This window comes from Pagrus pagrus, assembly GCF_965226575.1.
Source record: "Pagrus pagrus genome assembly, chromosome: 18".
In the NCBI taxonomy this organism is placed as follows: Eukaryota; Metazoa; Chordata; class Actinopteri; order Spariformes; family Sparidae; genus Pagrus; species Pagrus pagrus.
Window position 1 is genome coordinate 17,046,968 of NC_140202.1, and position 16,146 is coordinate 17,063,113.

At 41.0% G+C, this 16,146-nt stretch overlaps 2 protein-coding genes across 2 annotated transcripts; both read right to left on the minus strand.

Annotated features, from left to right (window-relative positions):
• Positions 1–57: 57 nt before the first annotated feature.
• On the minus strand, positions 58–3,810 carry tmem234 (transmembrane protein 234). Its single transcript, XM_084380913.1, has 5 exons — positions 3,707–3,810; positions 3,200–3,351; positions 3,039–3,105; positions 1,324–1,416; positions 58–987 (listed from the first exon to the last, which is right to left on the minus strand). The coding sequence occupies exons 1-5, from the start codon at positions 3,717–3,719 to the stop codon at positions 878–880; spliced, it is 435 nt and encodes a 144-aa protein (XP_084237039.1). The 5' UTR covers positions 3,720–3,810; the 3' UTR covers positions 58–877.
• Positions 3,811–4,147: 337 nt separating this feature from the next.
• ncmap (non-compact myelin associated protein) lies at positions 4,148–15,840 on the minus strand. The gene is made up of 5 exons (XM_084380912.1): positions 15,657–15,840; positions 15,343–15,511; positions 6,131–6,237; positions 5,601–5,685; positions 4,148–5,221 (listed from the first exon to the last, which is right to left on the minus strand). Exons 3-5 carry the CDS (start codon positions 6,222–6,224, stop codon positions 4,942–4,944), a joined length of 459 nt encoding a protein of 152 aa, XP_084237038.1. The 5' UTR covers positions 6,225–6,237; positions 15,343–15,511; positions 15,657–15,840; the 3' UTR covers positions 4,148–4,941.
• Between the last annotated feature and the right edge of the window lie 306 nt (positions 15,841–16,146).

A 16,146-nucleotide genomic window follows, 5' to 3' on the forward strand; every position in this document is an offset into this window, starting at 1 on the left:
AAGCCTGAATGTATTTTTGATTTGCAGAAATCAGTGATGAGATCGTACCACAAAGAGTTGTGTTTTGCCAACAATTTATTAATAAAATGTCAGCCACATCACCAACAGAATATATGCACCAATGACAAAGTCATCTGGACAGTGTTTTGTGTCAATTAAATACTGTGAGAATAAAAATATATATTGCTATGTACATTACTGCTCCTTCTGAAATCTGTGGTTTACAAAGCCTACAAGTCCTTGTTCATTTAATTCTCAAAGAACTTCAGAAAATAACAGTGGTATACTACCTCAGTAATGCATCATCTATACAAGGCAGCAGTGGGAAGAAGAACGAGGACATAATAAGTATGAAAAGCAGCTTTATGTTTGAGATAAACACCAATTAGTTCTCTTCTGTGTCCTGCTCCTCCCCAAACACACACGATGGTGGACAGAAGGCCACCACTGTCCCCGTTAAACCAGGAGGTTGGATCTAATTGGTCCATTTTAAACCCCGACCTCATTTGTATGTGGCCTCTATAGCATTTATGCAGATGCCAGTCACATGGAGGGGCAGCGGAGTGTTTTAAAGTAAAAGTTAACAACCACCAACTTCTATGCAAGCACCATAAATCTGGTCTAGCCTTGAAGTGAACCCTGCATGAACCCACTTCCCCTTCAGCTTGGTGAGACAGTCTCTGGACAGGTCTTTTGAAGCTCATGCTGTGTTCATTTAGGAGCAATTCTCCCACCAGAACCGTTGCTCTAAGGAGTCGCTGTCTGAATCTAAATTGCCCCCTCTAGTCTTGCTCCGGCGCTCCTTTGGCCTTCTTTCCTTTCCCTGCTGAGGAATCACTTGAAGGTGTGGGAGAGTTTGCTTTAATCCTGGTCTCTGTTAGTGAACAGCCTGCGTCATATTATGCTTCCCTGCGTCTTTGTCATCAATGGAGCTTATAACGCACAGAGTGATGCCAGCCATGGTGAGGAACATTCCCGCGACGGCCTCTGTGAGGAGCAGAGGATATGAAAGAAAATGAACATTAAGAAAAGCACATCTTAAAAGACAGAAAACCACCAGTACAGGAAAGGAGAAATTCACAAGAGGGGATTAATAGCTCAATAACATCTTGGTATGCCAGTAATGTCTTGCTTATGCAAATGTGCTAAATTGGTCTTGGAAATCTCTGAACATGTTCCAGTAGCCTAATGTTTGACCCTCAAGCTTGTAGCATCTTAGCATCCCAGATTTCTCCTCGTGGGTATCAATATCACATGCTGTGTGGCTGCCCCGGATCGGAGCAGCAGGCTTGTGTTTGAGCGGCACGAAGATGAGTCACTTACGTTTGCCTCCAAACTCTTCACCAAGTACCTTGCCAGTGAGCAGAGTGCAAAGGAAGGTGAGAGAGTTGGCAACAGGAACAGCGAGTGATAAATCTGGAGAGAACAGAAGAAGTTTTAATATTCTGCCACCAAATTAACATGCATTTCAAATCTGTGAGCAAAATGAAAATTGACCTTATACAGGATGTTGTGCTCTTAATGAAGACTAATGGTTTCGTTAAATTAAAATCAGGTTCATACATCTTTAAAACCTGTGTTTGTAAATGGATATGTCCTCTTTGTCTAATGTAAAAGTTGTTGGTACAGGTCATTTTCTTAAAACTTCACAAAACTGAAACCTGTAGAAATATCAGTTCTTTATGATTAAAGCTGCACGTGTTCCCACAAGCAGGGTCATGGATTACAAATAGGCGTGGGGTCAATGTCTCTGGGCGAGTCAACAGAAAATGTGTTGGCAAATCCTTGGCGATAGATTAACTCATTTTTTCAAGCTAAACTGCCACATGTTTGTATGCTTCAGATACTCCAATGTGTAAATTTGCTATTTTTCATCATTGTCTTACATTAAAGTAAATTGAATAGGGAATTGTGATTGTAATTTTTCTAACACAGTAAAGATCAAAAGATTCATAATCAGCAGAATAATCACAAAAAGTAACCATAAGTTGCAGTATTGGGTCCGTGACACTGGAATATTTGACCTCCATTGACATGTATATTCAGATTCTGATTCAAATGGAGGGCAATTAATTTGCAGCCAATCCAGTCCATACATACAACTCCAAAACCCACAAGCAGGATAGTTATGTGTCAGAAGCAACAGATCAATAGACATGGGTTAATACTAGGCACAATACAAGCAGCTATAAATAGAGACATTTTGTTATAGTTCATATAAAAAAAAAAAAAAGAGTTTGAAATAATGCAACAGTCATTTAAAATAACTACTGTCTGCGTTTAGTAGCCTGTTAACAGAATTAATACATACAAATTAATTAATTGGAGAAAAACATGATTATATTGGCTGATGATTCTTTTTGCTTTCTCGACAACCTGTTTCTCCCAGAGGGAGCAGGAGTCATATATGTACATTTATCCTGTAAGTAATATTTTAACTAGTTTATGTTAAGCAGTCAAATCATGCTGACTTGTGTGGTAAAAACATGCAGATTGAGCCTGAACAGCTCACTTCCATTATAGGCCTTTTTCACAGAAGTAATTTTGACATGTTGGACAAGGGAAAGCACAGGCTGGAATAATGAAATCATTGATGGCTGAATGACATTTAGCTGCTTCAGTTTCAGGGTCCTCCTGGTATTGTGCATGTTGACTCACTGTCACGGCTTACTGGAGCACTTGAATACAACAGAGCCATTGTTAATGATATTAGTAACACCTGTGCATTTCCTGCTTTGACAAGTCACGCCTGCTGTGCAGATATTTTAGCTTGTCATAGTCAGACACACACGGGTGTAATTCATAACATTAATGAGGGCTGCATCACATTTAGGTTACTCATTTCCAGTCACTGTAATTATGTGCATACTGGGAGAGTTTACTGGCATAATTAAGAAACTGAGCAATCACTGACGGTATTAACTACACCTGTGTATCAGCTGTGATATTTCATTGACTTGTGTGTGAACTGAACCCATTCTCCTCTACAGAAGCTACCATCAGACAGTGATGAGGTTGATTTTGAGTGTGCATCTCACCTGTGGTGGACAGTGTGTAATAGTAGACCAAGGAGCCACTCTGGTTCAGGACAAATGGGACCAGGTACTGAGCAGCAGCACAAGGAAGAAGGTGCAATTAAAACCACTTTTAGGGGGGAGGGGGGTATACTTGGCAAACAAGGAGGGATGTCAGGATTTACCTTGAGGTTTAGGAAAAGAAACTTGAGCTCAGCCAGTAGCTGTGAGACTCTGCTGGTCTCAGTGACATTTTCTATCCCCTCGGTGCCTCTCTTCAGGAGGGGGTTGGTGCAGCCCCACAGCACTGACACCAGCAGGAGACTCAGCAGCTCCCCTACAACACAAGGCAGTCACATACAGTCACCCCATCACTTCACAATTTACATAAATATGCTGTACTATTGTTATATGGCTCGTCTGCCTAGCGAAGACCAAGTTAGGACTCAATAAAAACAGAGCAAACTGTTAGCACCGGAGCTACAAATACCTGTATTCACATTTAGCTAGCTTACTTCCTTAGCATTAGCTCTGACATGGCAGCTATATTTGGTTTAGTTCTGTGTTTAATCGCGCAAACGACAAAGCACATACTTAGGCATTTCTATTCGATATCAAAATACAAAAGCTATCTTTAAAATACTGGTAAATGCAATGATTTGAGAGTACAAATTAGCCTGTTAGCCACTCACCTACAGTCACCATCGTGTTGTAAACAAACCGTCAGAAGTTGCATTCACTGACTGTGCGCCACCACAGTTGTTAGTGAACATTGTTCAAATGGACGGATTAATAAACAGTTTCAAGACTTTTTTGTAGAGTAAGATAAAGTTAATCCAGGACTTTGAATTAATTAAAAAGCAACCCAAGAATCGAATCATTTTATGACAACTGGACTATTTAACATCTCTTGCGGTCTTGAATGCAACTTGGTACTATAACTATAACGTATGGTACCAAAACGTACCAGCAGAGGGCGCAAAAACCTGCTCAACAACACCAAACACACCCCTTTCTTTCTTTTCTTTTTTTTTTCCTTTTCTTTTCTGCTCTCTGAAACTTCCTTCTAATGTCATATTATTATATCTTATGTACAAATGACACTTCACTTAAACGAACAGGTCTGCAGCAAATAGAAATATTACATTTTATTTTCATCTAATCACATTTAAAGAACCACAAGCAATACAAATACACACAGGGAGTAATCAAAATAAAGTGCAAAATCCTTCGGGGTCCAACTAGAAAGGATTCACGTCAGCGTGTAAGGCTGACACCCAGATGTCTCACAAAATCTCTGTTTATATTATTGTTATCTCTTCATTGTACAAGGTTTTTTAAAAAATACGCTGAGATTTTATAGATTTCTTTGACAAAAACTAATCTGAACAGAAGAAAGAGACGGTACAATGCAATGTTAAACAGATTTAGTAAGGAGTATTATTAAATATGCAATATTAACAGATATCTATTCTTTCATACTGTCTTTGTCTTCTCTGAAGTTTATACTACTTCTACATTTACTCATGAACCTATGTGGTCCTCTTTAATACAGAAATGTACACACTCAGGAGCAACATTATCAAGCCATTACAGTCTTTACTACACATTTTCTTCATTGTATTAGTAGTGATGGAAAAAGTACAAACGGTAAAAAAAACGTATGGCATCTATACTCTGAACACTGAATTTAGCCAAAAAGCAGTTCTTAGGACGGAAGTCTCAGTTTTCCATCATGCAGTTTCCTTCATGCGATCCACTGTGTCTGTTTATGGTTTGTTCATGATGTAAATATTTGCACATTTGCTATTCATGTAGTCACCAGCAGTGGCTCAGTTGGTGACGATAGTGATAGTTTCACGGGATTCAGTCAGCACACAGTATGCGGATGAAGACAACACATCAGTCACTGCCTGTTGTCTCGCTGTTATGTGTTTTCTAATGATGGGACATCATGTATGGTGACCGCAGTGGATCCACTGTTGGTGCTGAACTGCTCTATGTGGTTTTCCTCCACGCTGCTCAGCTCCACCATGGGCAGCCGGAAGCTGTCCTCCGAGGCCGGGTTTGAATTGGCCATGCTGCCCGACACAGAGTTGACTCCCGCGGTGCTCAGCGGCATGTTGCTTTGAACTGTGGATTGTGACATCTTCTGACGAGGCTTGGAGCCGCCGCTGGCTCCCAGGACTCTGGATACATGTGTCCGCCTGGAAAATGAGACAGAATAAATCATGTGACAAACTGAATTTCTCACAGGGGCTCAATAAATATACATCTCATCTTGTCTTTTCTTATTGTGAAGTTTTAGTAAAAGGAGGCACATCTCTGTCTACATCAGTGGAGCTGAGATGAAGCATGTGAACAGTTTTAGGTTCTTAGGAACCAACATCAAGTAAAGTAAAAAAAAAGTTTAAAAAAAGTATGTTTATGTGCATGATTGTTTTTATTAACACAATTTCACAGATGGCTTGAAGCAGGTGTCTGGTCCTCCTTTATGTGGATAAAAATAGCACGATTGTCTGTTTCACGGCTCGTGTAAACCACTATGCAGGAATTGTCCTGTCAACAACAGGAATGCGGCCCTACCTGTTGTATGTCTTCAGGATGATCAGCAGAAAGGCCAGAACGATGATGATACCTAGGACGATGACAGCGATCATCGCCCCGGAACCTGAGAGACGCAGAGAGAGGAAGAATGAGTGATGTTGAAAGCTTGTTTTCCACCTGTGTGTCTCCTCTTAAATTGACACATTTTACACATTCCCTCTGCTCCATGCAGCACAACTTATCTCCTGCAGAAGCAGCGTGTAGTAGCCTGGCAACGGCATCACTCACAGACAAACAGAACATGGCAAATATGTGCTATTAAATGCATGGGTGCCACTCCCGCGCAAACCATCCAGATTAGACTGCATGACGCAATCGGTTGTTATTTATGAGGCTTGTCTTATCGTGCAATATGTCTGCGATAGGGGACACGCTGTGATCTGACGGTGTCCACAACAAACACCTACATTCACACGGGCGTGTTTCATCAATATCAGATTTAAGAGGACGAGAAGGACAAAGCACAAACATGAGCTCAGTGCAGACACTGAGACTTGAGATTTCCTTACTCTGGATGAGTATTTGTTCTCTAGACTTTGTGACGGCGGTCGTGTTTGAAGACAGCGTAGTGTTGGTCACAGGTGAGACAGTTGAGGCTTGCATCTTCAGCAATGACCTGCAGAGAGAAACAGACGAAAAGAATCGCTTTAGCCTACTGATTATTCTCTGAAAGCATGATCAAACACAGCTGCACACATGTGAGGGAATATTCTCAGCACAAAACAGATAAAAACAGATCAACCGACAGGTTGAGTGAGCAGATAAGAGATGAATGAAGAAATGATAGGGGATTTGAAGATGAAACAGATGGGCGGCATGGCAGAGGGAGTGGTAGCAATCAATGAATGTTTTAAAGAAAGCACAAGAATGAAGATCCTCACAAGAACATTATGTCTGAAGCACTAATGAGTGATCACTTTACTACCAGAGGACTGACATGCAGGCCTGATTACAGCGCTCACTGGAGCTATTTTTAAAGTAAGGTTCAGTCTAAACACTGTGATAAAAATCTAAGCAGAACATGCCCTAACCCTAACGCCTACATCACTCACCTCTCGCTCACACGACTGACCTAAAATCTGATCGGGAGAGACGGAACTGAACGTCATTGTGTTTGCTCTTAATGAGGCGGCCTTGACATCGCACAGCAGGTTCACACGCCATTGTCACGTCTGCCAAAGCTTTACAATAACATTTGCGGTTTTTAGATTCAAGTCAGGTAGGAGCGAGAAACAATGTGAAGGCATGTAGGACAAGTATGTTACAATGTGCCACAGTTCAACTTGAGTTTACGGCAACAATTTTCTCACTTAAACACAAACATGGGCTTGTTTCAAGTGTCCAAAATGGTTTAAGCTATATTTTTTAGGTTGTATAAAAAGGAAGATACTCTTTCCAATGTATGTCTGATGGGTTAGAGTTGTTCAAGACTTTCATTGTCTATGTAGCCAAACTGTAACGTTGCCCAAAAACAATTGAAAACACATCAGTGACGCGTTTGCACCGTGTGACATGGTGTGTTTTTTTAACCACGGTGGTTTATTTTGAGTTCCTCATACACCAACCTGCTCCTGTAAATATTCACTCACATCAAATATGTATTACTCCACTGCTGAAAATAGTCCCTAGTAAATGCACTATTTACTCCTGCTTGCTAAAGACTGCACTCCCCAGCTGTTTTAGGATTTTCTTTTAAATTATTCAGCACTACAGGTAAGAGAACAAATATGCACATTTGATTGTGGGACAAACTGTCATTATCATGTCGAACACATCTTAATATAAAGATGCATTGATGTAATTGTGATGTAATTAAGTTTGTTCCCTCAATCATGACTCATTCGACCGTGCAACATGAACAATGCACAGGCCGGTTTCATTATGTTCTTACGTTTTATCTTGATCTAATCTACTGTGTTGCAATTGTTATGTGTCATGTGGAGATCCTCTGTCATTTAGAAGGATCCCTGATACTGTTCAGGAAACAATCTACACACAGCTGTAGGTCAGGGCTGTCCCTGTAACTGAGACTTCCCCTGAGCCAGAATAATACGCAATCGCATGCCAAGAGACAGATACTCATGCAAACTTGAAATAAAATACTTGCACCTGCAGCCAAGTTTAAGTTCTTTTTCATTTGATTTTGATCACATGTGGGTTGACTGCAGTATTTTCCACTGAGCCTTTGATTTATGAATGCCGATCGTACAAAGCCGTACAAACGTCATCACGGGAGTTCCTCATCCTCTTTTCACGTAGTGCGACGTAAAACAAAGAGTAAATTATGAGTCATCCAAGTGTGACTCAGACATACGGCCAATGTTTTTTTTAGTTTTTTGTCTTTATGCCGTTTTGTTGTTCTTACTGACTTTCGTTTCTCATTTAACAGCTTCAGTGACTAATCTTAATGTCATGCAGTGTTTGAACCGTAGCGGAAGTGCAATGGGAATAGTAATGAAGCATTTCTTTACTTAATAACTAACTGTACAATGAAAAAGGGCATTAATACATTTGTTTACAAAGTAATTTATTAATATATAAAAAGTAAACTAAATTGCAAAGTAATTATTTGATACTTTAATGAGTAATTAAAAGAGGAATAATAAAAAATGTATTAGTCATTTTTACTATACTATTCCTATTGTCTTTCCACTATTGATTTCAGCTGAGGATTGTGCTTTTTTTCTGCTGACGTGGTTTTGTGTTTCCCAAAATTTGAAAATCATAAAACTTTAAGTTATAAAAAAGAATACTGATATGAATCAGGTGTTTAAAAGGGCAATTTCCTTTCCATTTGCATTTCCGTGCTGCTTTTCCTTTTCCTTTTAGCTATTCAATCCGCTGAGTCATTTGTTCCAAAAATTAACATTTCTATACAGGTTTTTAAAACTTGGTTAAACTAGCTAAAACAGGCTATTGACTAGCTTCCCATTGCCAGGAGATGAGTTTGCCTTTCTGTTTTTCTTTCCCTTGTGTGTCAACAATAGAGAGCAGCAGATCACACACCTCATCAGACCACATCCACGAGATGTTTATACTTCATTTTAAAAGTTTGGGGGGGAAAAGTCCTGAATTAGAAGCATCATTATTTTCCTGAGCTGACAATGGAAGTTAAAAAGTTGAGAGCAGGCGCAGTACCTACCTCCTCTATGTATTTATAGATTAATAAATGAGTAAGCATTGATTTAGAATCAATTGAACAATTAGCTATTTATAACAAAATGCGTTATTACTATTTCCATGACACTTTTGGTCCTCCACAGTTAACATGTCTCATTGTGGACCAAACACTTCTTAATTATGGGTGACAGGTGGAGAACGAGGCCTCACATGAAAACACCTTTATAGAGACATGAGCTGGAGTGACGTTTCACTGCGTCTGCTGGGAGCGAAGCACAGCCGCACAATCAAAACCAGCGCTTCAATGGCACAAAATTTGCATCAGCTATAAAAAGATGGAAACCCCGGCACAAGGAACAGACACACAACACCCATCCCTCGCTTTTCTAGGTCGGGATTGATTGCTCCATTGATTGCATTCAAATTCCCACGATAGGCATGCAAAAGCTTTACGGCTCTATCGCCGCTGCCTGTGAAGACACCGCTGAACGTTATTAAGTTAATAAACCAACAGTAAATTCAATGAGAGGTGGTTGACGGATATCAGACCACTGACGGAAGTTGTGAGGAACCACAGTGTTAATGTCAAAAGAAAAGAAAGAGACGCAGAGCTGATCACAAGGCCGAAAAAAAGGGATTACAACTCATTACAGTCACTGCTGCAACTCAAGAGTGTAGCCGGAGCTGATACAAAGAACCTGTTATTATACATGAAAGGATGGGAGCAACACCTGGCTGCTGAAAGATGAGCTGACAAACTTTCTCCTCTCGCGTTCACACACCTAATTAGTTTTCTGCCACAGGTACTGCCACTGATCAAGGAGGAGCTCGACATTTTGGAGAAAAGGCTTGTTCACTTTTCTTTCAGAAGCCAGCGAGATGGTAAAATATGAACCTACAGCTAGCAGTCAGTTAGCTTATCTTAGCATAAGATTAGAAAACAGTTAGCCTGGCTCTGGCCAAAGGTACCATAATTGACCTAGCAGCACCTCTATAGCGCACATCTCTATGGCCAGCTGTCTAATTCATACTCCCAACTAAAAGAGGGGCAGCATATCACCAGAGTAAGACGTTCAGTTGAAGTAAAACTCTTACATATAGCACCTTTAACCATCTCTGACATATGAGGTGCAACTTTTTAATCTAAAATTGCCACTTTATATATAATTAAAAGCAAATACAAGGTGTTTTGTGCTCGTAATTAGCAGAAATCTGCAAAAAGAACAAGAGAAAATTTTTAAACGTTCTTTGAAACTAGATGTGATATTTAAAAACAAGTCCATATATCTCATTGAAATGTTACTTGTTCGCTGACTGTGTCTTATATTAAGTGTAATGAGAAATACGTACCAGACGTAATTCTCTGCAAGTCTTTCTCACAATGTTAATACTGTTTTCCTCCATTCGTGCATGTTTTTTAATGAAGGTTTGATCTTAACAAGTAAAGATTGTAGTATGTGGACCAATACATTGGCGTGTGTACATAGCTTGAACCATTAGTGGAGCGTGAAAGTTTACATTTCACCTGCAAGCTGTGCATAACCTGGAGGCATTGTGAAAGAACAATTTACAACCACAGACATGTGACACTCATCACCTGTGAAACCTACATGACATTGGTTGACAGAGACCAAGAGCTCAATCCATTTCCCTTGTAGGCTCAAGATTTGCAGAAATATTCCACAAACTAGGACTTTAACTCTTTCACTCGCTGAGATGCGACGAAACACAAATCAGAATTGCAATTACGCGTCGACGACAGAGATTTGAAGCTGGTGCTCGATACTTGTGTGTACTGAACGTCTTATCCAGCTTCCTGCTCAACAGCAAACATTACACAATCAACTCTGCCGGTGTTGACGTGCTATTAGAATAGAGATTAGTAATGACATATATCAGGTTTTCTGTTTGCAAGGGTGACAGCTCCTGATAAGTGGCTAATGTGCTGAATAAAGCTGGCAACACCACTGCTTTGGTAACGCGGCGGAGAATACAGTATGCAGCTGAAGCTGGCAAACTCATGTGACGCATTTTCAAGCCATTTTTTTGGTATCACCAAACATCTAATAAATATATATATATTCTGTTTAAATAAGTACACAAAAGAGGGACTTTTTTGATGAATATACATACGCAAGATATATTTTGATCACAATATTTAAGTTTTTGTGGACAATATTGTGGGTTTGTTTAGCTAAGCTCGATGATAGCACGAAACAGAGACGCTAAAGCAGGTTTGTAATGATGTATAATTACAAATAGTCAGTTTTTTTATACAGCTACAGTTATTTTTTATATTTATGGCAGCAAAAAGCAGTTCAACTAGCACAATTCATGATCACACGCCGTCAGGACCATGTCTGATGGAGAGAGCTGCGGTTAATTTGCTTCTTATAACAAAAGCATGTGTACAATCATATTCAAATATTCCAAGAGCACTTTGGTGATATATTAAAGCACGACAGAACAAAGCTATCCTATAGAACACTTTGTGCTTCAATACACGTCACCTCAAGCCAGCTGGAAACTGGCCTTTAAAGGGCAGTTTTGATTGGGTCAATCAAGCTAATTTGTTATTGACTTTGAGCTGCTCATCTCCTGCTTTGTGTGCCGCCTGGTAGCCATAGTAGCAATGCTGTCTCTGCATCGCTGCCGAACGAAACTAGCGGCACACGATTCTTTACAGAATGTGAAGTGTATGCACAGAGATGTATCAGTGTTGCCAGCTGCAGCCCTGGCACATGCTGGTTTTTTATCCATAGCGGGTGGGTGTGTTTACTCCCACAGACTGAGGTGTGTCGGGACTTGGGTAATACATCAGACTGTTTACGGGTGAGGTTCAGGTCTAGGTTTGGCCAGGTAGAGGTCATGGAAAGATTGGGATAGCCGTCAGCTGAGGAAACGTGTACAATTACCACACCTCATACTCCAATACGTGACTGAGCTGTTTCCTGCTTACAAATTCAGCCGCCTATCATGACTAAAAACGGACTCCCGGCGCCGCCTACATAGCCTCGAGCAGAGCACAGAGATAATATAAGCTAATTACTACATGCTTGAGAGATGATCCATGAATCAGCTCACTCAATTTTCACATAAAATGTTTCCACTGCATTGGACATCCTCTTAGGCTTCAGCTGGGGAGAGGTAATCTATCTGCATCTGTATAACTGACGGGTTAAAATGATGTCAAGTAGGTCTAGACTAAACTCTTTAATTCAACATTCCCCCACGAGCAAACATTTGGTGACAATGGCGAGGGAAAACTGTCTTTTAACAGGCATTGGTGGCCATCTGCCTTGAACAGTCAGGCTCAGGTTCTAATGCAGTGACAGTAAATGCAGTAAATTCCTAATGGCTCTACAGTTTAACTTACTGAATTAGACAAAGAGATTATTAGTAAGATTAAAAGTGCTGGTAGGGGTATTTTCTTACCCTTGCCCCAGAGCTAAACTAAGCTATGCTAAGCAGCCAGTGGCAGCATACTATACAGGCATCCTTCTGTATTTGAGACCCTGCACAAATTGCCAATTTGGACTCCAGGATCTTCTCCTTGTTACGTCAGCGCTCATCGCTGGCCAACTTCTGCTATAACTACAGTCAAAGATATAATGGATACACAGACTTGAAGGTTACTTTTGTTGTTTTAGCAAAGGAAAGGAAACTTTGAGGTCTGCCGTCAGTGATCTACTTCCTCATCTCCTGCTGAAATAGTTTGTTTGTTGTTCCACAAATTGCAGCTATTCGCTGCGGACCGCAGATTCAATATCTTCTTCCACCCTCAGTAAACACATCATTTACGGGACTCTGGACAGAGCGGACTCTCAACACAGAACAGGAACAATTTAGTTCCCCCTTTTTTTATATGAGGAAAGCCAGACAAAGCTGTTGACTGACCCGACTGTTTCCCCTCTGCGAGTACAACACAGGCTCCATAAACACATTCAAAGTGTGCCCTTCATCTAATGACGGTCGGAGTCAATATTTGAGCAGTCGGTTTGAAGGAGGTTAATAAGACAAGCCGAGTTATCAGCTCAGCCGAGGAAGAGCGAGCACACAGTCACAGCGGAGAGGTCATCTGGTTATGTCAGATGTAAATTTCCCATGCTGTTTGTTTTCCAGATGTCACCCTAAAGAGTGATTCGACGGTGACTTTTATCGACCTCCATCAGTCAACGCAGGATTTGCAGCAGCGCTGACAGGTCTTTGGCACAATCTACAGCGACCTGTTATTGACATAAATGAAAAAGTGACATCAGAGATTTAAAAACTAGCTAATTGATAGAGAAGGGTGTCGTAAAGATGTAATATATCACGACCATGTTTCAGCTCAGGGTGTGAGAGTGAAGTATTATAAACTGGACGTGTGAAAGAACAGTCTGCATTGTCCAGGAAATATAAAAAAAGGTGTACATCTCAATGACAACTATTACCTGGGTACCAAACTGGGTTAGAAAAAGGGTGATTTTTAGCATTGAATAAAAGAATAAAAGAAAAAGTCATCATTGAGGACACAAGCAGGTTTGCACAACAGCTTCTGAGCTTACAATGTGTTGTTCGAGCGCGACAAATGGATATTTTTGGAAGGGCAACAAAAAGACACTGCTGTGGTGTGATTGCACAAACGAGTCATTATTCTTGGCATTGTGTTTTTAGGAGGGGTTTGATTGATTAGTCATTGTCTGAACAGGCTGAGTTTGAAACAGACTCATGAGTGTCTGGACTTATATAAGCATATATAGATATATATTATTTGTGGCGATGACATCAGTTGATCATTCTGCAACATGAACACAGGCACTGCATTCGCATCACTGAGAGTCCGGCTGAAATGGCCAGACATGGATGAGAACAGCGAACGGTATCTTGTGTTCAGCCGGTTTATTTACCACTTTGAAAGCCTTAAAATTGAAAGTTTGACGGCTGCTGTGAGGAGGGATGTTAAAATGTCAAACGGTGGCATACTGCGGCAGGTTTTCTGGGTTTTATTTACTGTGGTCTAAAGCCGATTTCTACTTTAAACTAAAACTGTCAGTCAAAAGGCATCTGTGTGAGTCAACCTCTGAGAACTATTTTTACCAAAGACCATATTTTTCTCTGACATCATGCTGAGGTTGGGAAGCTCAAATGTCGTACTGCTGTGTTCCAGGCAGCGGCAGTCGAAGCGCCTGCTCGGGGCCCAAGGCAGAAAATTCCCAGGGGGCCTCCCTTGACGTTAAAAGAAAAATGTATAAAATCCATGCATGCTTGTACAGCAGTTGGATAGTTACTTTTACAGCCCAGGTGGAATCTGATTTATCTCCTTTAATATAGATATTAGCGTGACAGAAACCTGCTCAAATTAATTTTCCTGTTGGGATATTCTGATTTCCCATGAGTGTTATAATCCAGTAATAGGACTTATACTTTAAACACCACATTTAACAACTAATACTAACATCTTGTTAGTCAGAATAAAGTCATCTAGACATTTAAAGAGCCCATTTTCCCAATTAGGCTTTGCTAATAAGGATTTCCAATTTTCATTTATAGTCAAACACCCTGAAAAACTTTCACGTCCGAGCTGCAGATTGAACTCTGCTTGCTGGTATGCGCCGTGTGCTTTCTCGGGCCGGATAATGGAGCATATTTTCAAACAATGCTTATCAGAGCTGGGCACGATAACAAAAGAAAGCACACACAACAGCACCGAGCTTATCGTCTACAGAGCCAGCCAGAGGATCATTTTCTTTTTCGTGTGAAAATCACCAGCTCATTTCAGCCTCTTATGCCGAGTGATCAGCCTCTTTATATCTGCAGTCATGTATTTATAATTGAACTGAGTGGATGTGATAGTGTGTAACGTGGGTGGAGGGAATCACCCGTTGATTGTATCTTTGCATGTCCTTTTGGGAGTTAAGTCTTTTTGTCTTTTTAACTTTGGTTTCTCTGCATCAAAATAAATAAATAGAAACCGGCCACTATCCCGGTGACATTTGAAAGCGATCCAGCTGAAACATACTCATTAACCTTTCCATGACTGGCTGTAGCCTGATTTAATGAGTGAAGAGAACAGGTAACCTTTCTGTTTTTTTAGACCTACGCAGACAACTTCCCTGGCCTAATAACTTATTGTTTACAACAAAAAAAAAACAAATCCAAAATGTGTAATACATCATCGACATGCCACTTCTCTGTCCATTATTTGAAGAACAAGGACTGGTGAGCTCTGTCATATTTTCCTACAACGTAGTGGCAACTGATGAGACGATAAGTAGAGCAGTTCTATCAAACTGCCACTTATCAATGAGAGATTCACCGGCTGATAGTGCTGGGAATTGAAATTGAATCTTCCCCGTTCGGAGGTAAATCTGAGTCGTTCCACTGGTTCAGCAGTAACAGCGGATTTCTAAATCCGAGCGCTCTGAGGAATGCGAGCTATTCCCTTACACCTGACTCACCTGCCGTCCCGCCATGTTGTCTGGGAGAACCCCTGTTCCCACAGACACTCTCACACAGAAAAGTATGTCGCAAACCCAAATCACTCTCAACCACAAGAGACTGAATGTAAGTGAAAGCAAACTCAACAGAGAAGAAGGAGTTCAAGGTCTTGTGGACTCACCTAACCGTCTCCTCTTTGGTTTCTTCTCCAGATGGGAGCCTGAGCAGCACAGAGCCCCCTCCCTCAGCTGACCGAGGGGGGCATAGTCCACTGGAGTCACGGCGAGGTCTGAGGAGCGTGAGCAGCTCCAAGAGAGGAATGTAAGTCCCAGGAGCTGACAAGGTACAAACTGACAGGACAGACACACAGACAAGGACAAAAGACTATAAACAAGCAGGGATGGCTCTGTGTGTCTGTGTGTGTGGCTTCTGTGGTGAGTGTTCAGGTGAAGAGGAGGAGGAGAGTGAAGAGGAGGAGGCTCCAGGCTTGCTCACTTGTTGCTCCTCGCTGAAAGTAATAATCTCAGGCAGCTGGTTTTTCAGGTCCTTCCGCCTGGCCCTTAGGCGTGCCGATGATCAAAAAGCGAGGCTCCCTTTCCAGACTTGTCTGCTCGCCTCGGCTCGGCTCTCACCATGACTGCTGCCTCTCAAAAATCAGACGGGCTGCATCTCACGGGACGTGGACTGCAGAGGGTGGGGCTCAAAGAAGATAAAAAATAACTTCTCATATGTTACATTCCAGTGTATATCCTAAACATTTGGGTGCGTGTGCATCTACTGAATACATTTATGCATGCACGAGTGTGAAACAAAAATCAAATCATTACCTTTCTTTTACGGAGAATAAAAAGACTGCATGTTTTGTGTGAGCGTGCGGTTTCAAAGTTATCACAAACCCATTCATCTGTGCACACACACACGTTTTGTGTATTTAGTTGAAAATTAACTGTGAATTACAGTGCTTGTCCAAAGTGTACTGGGTGTG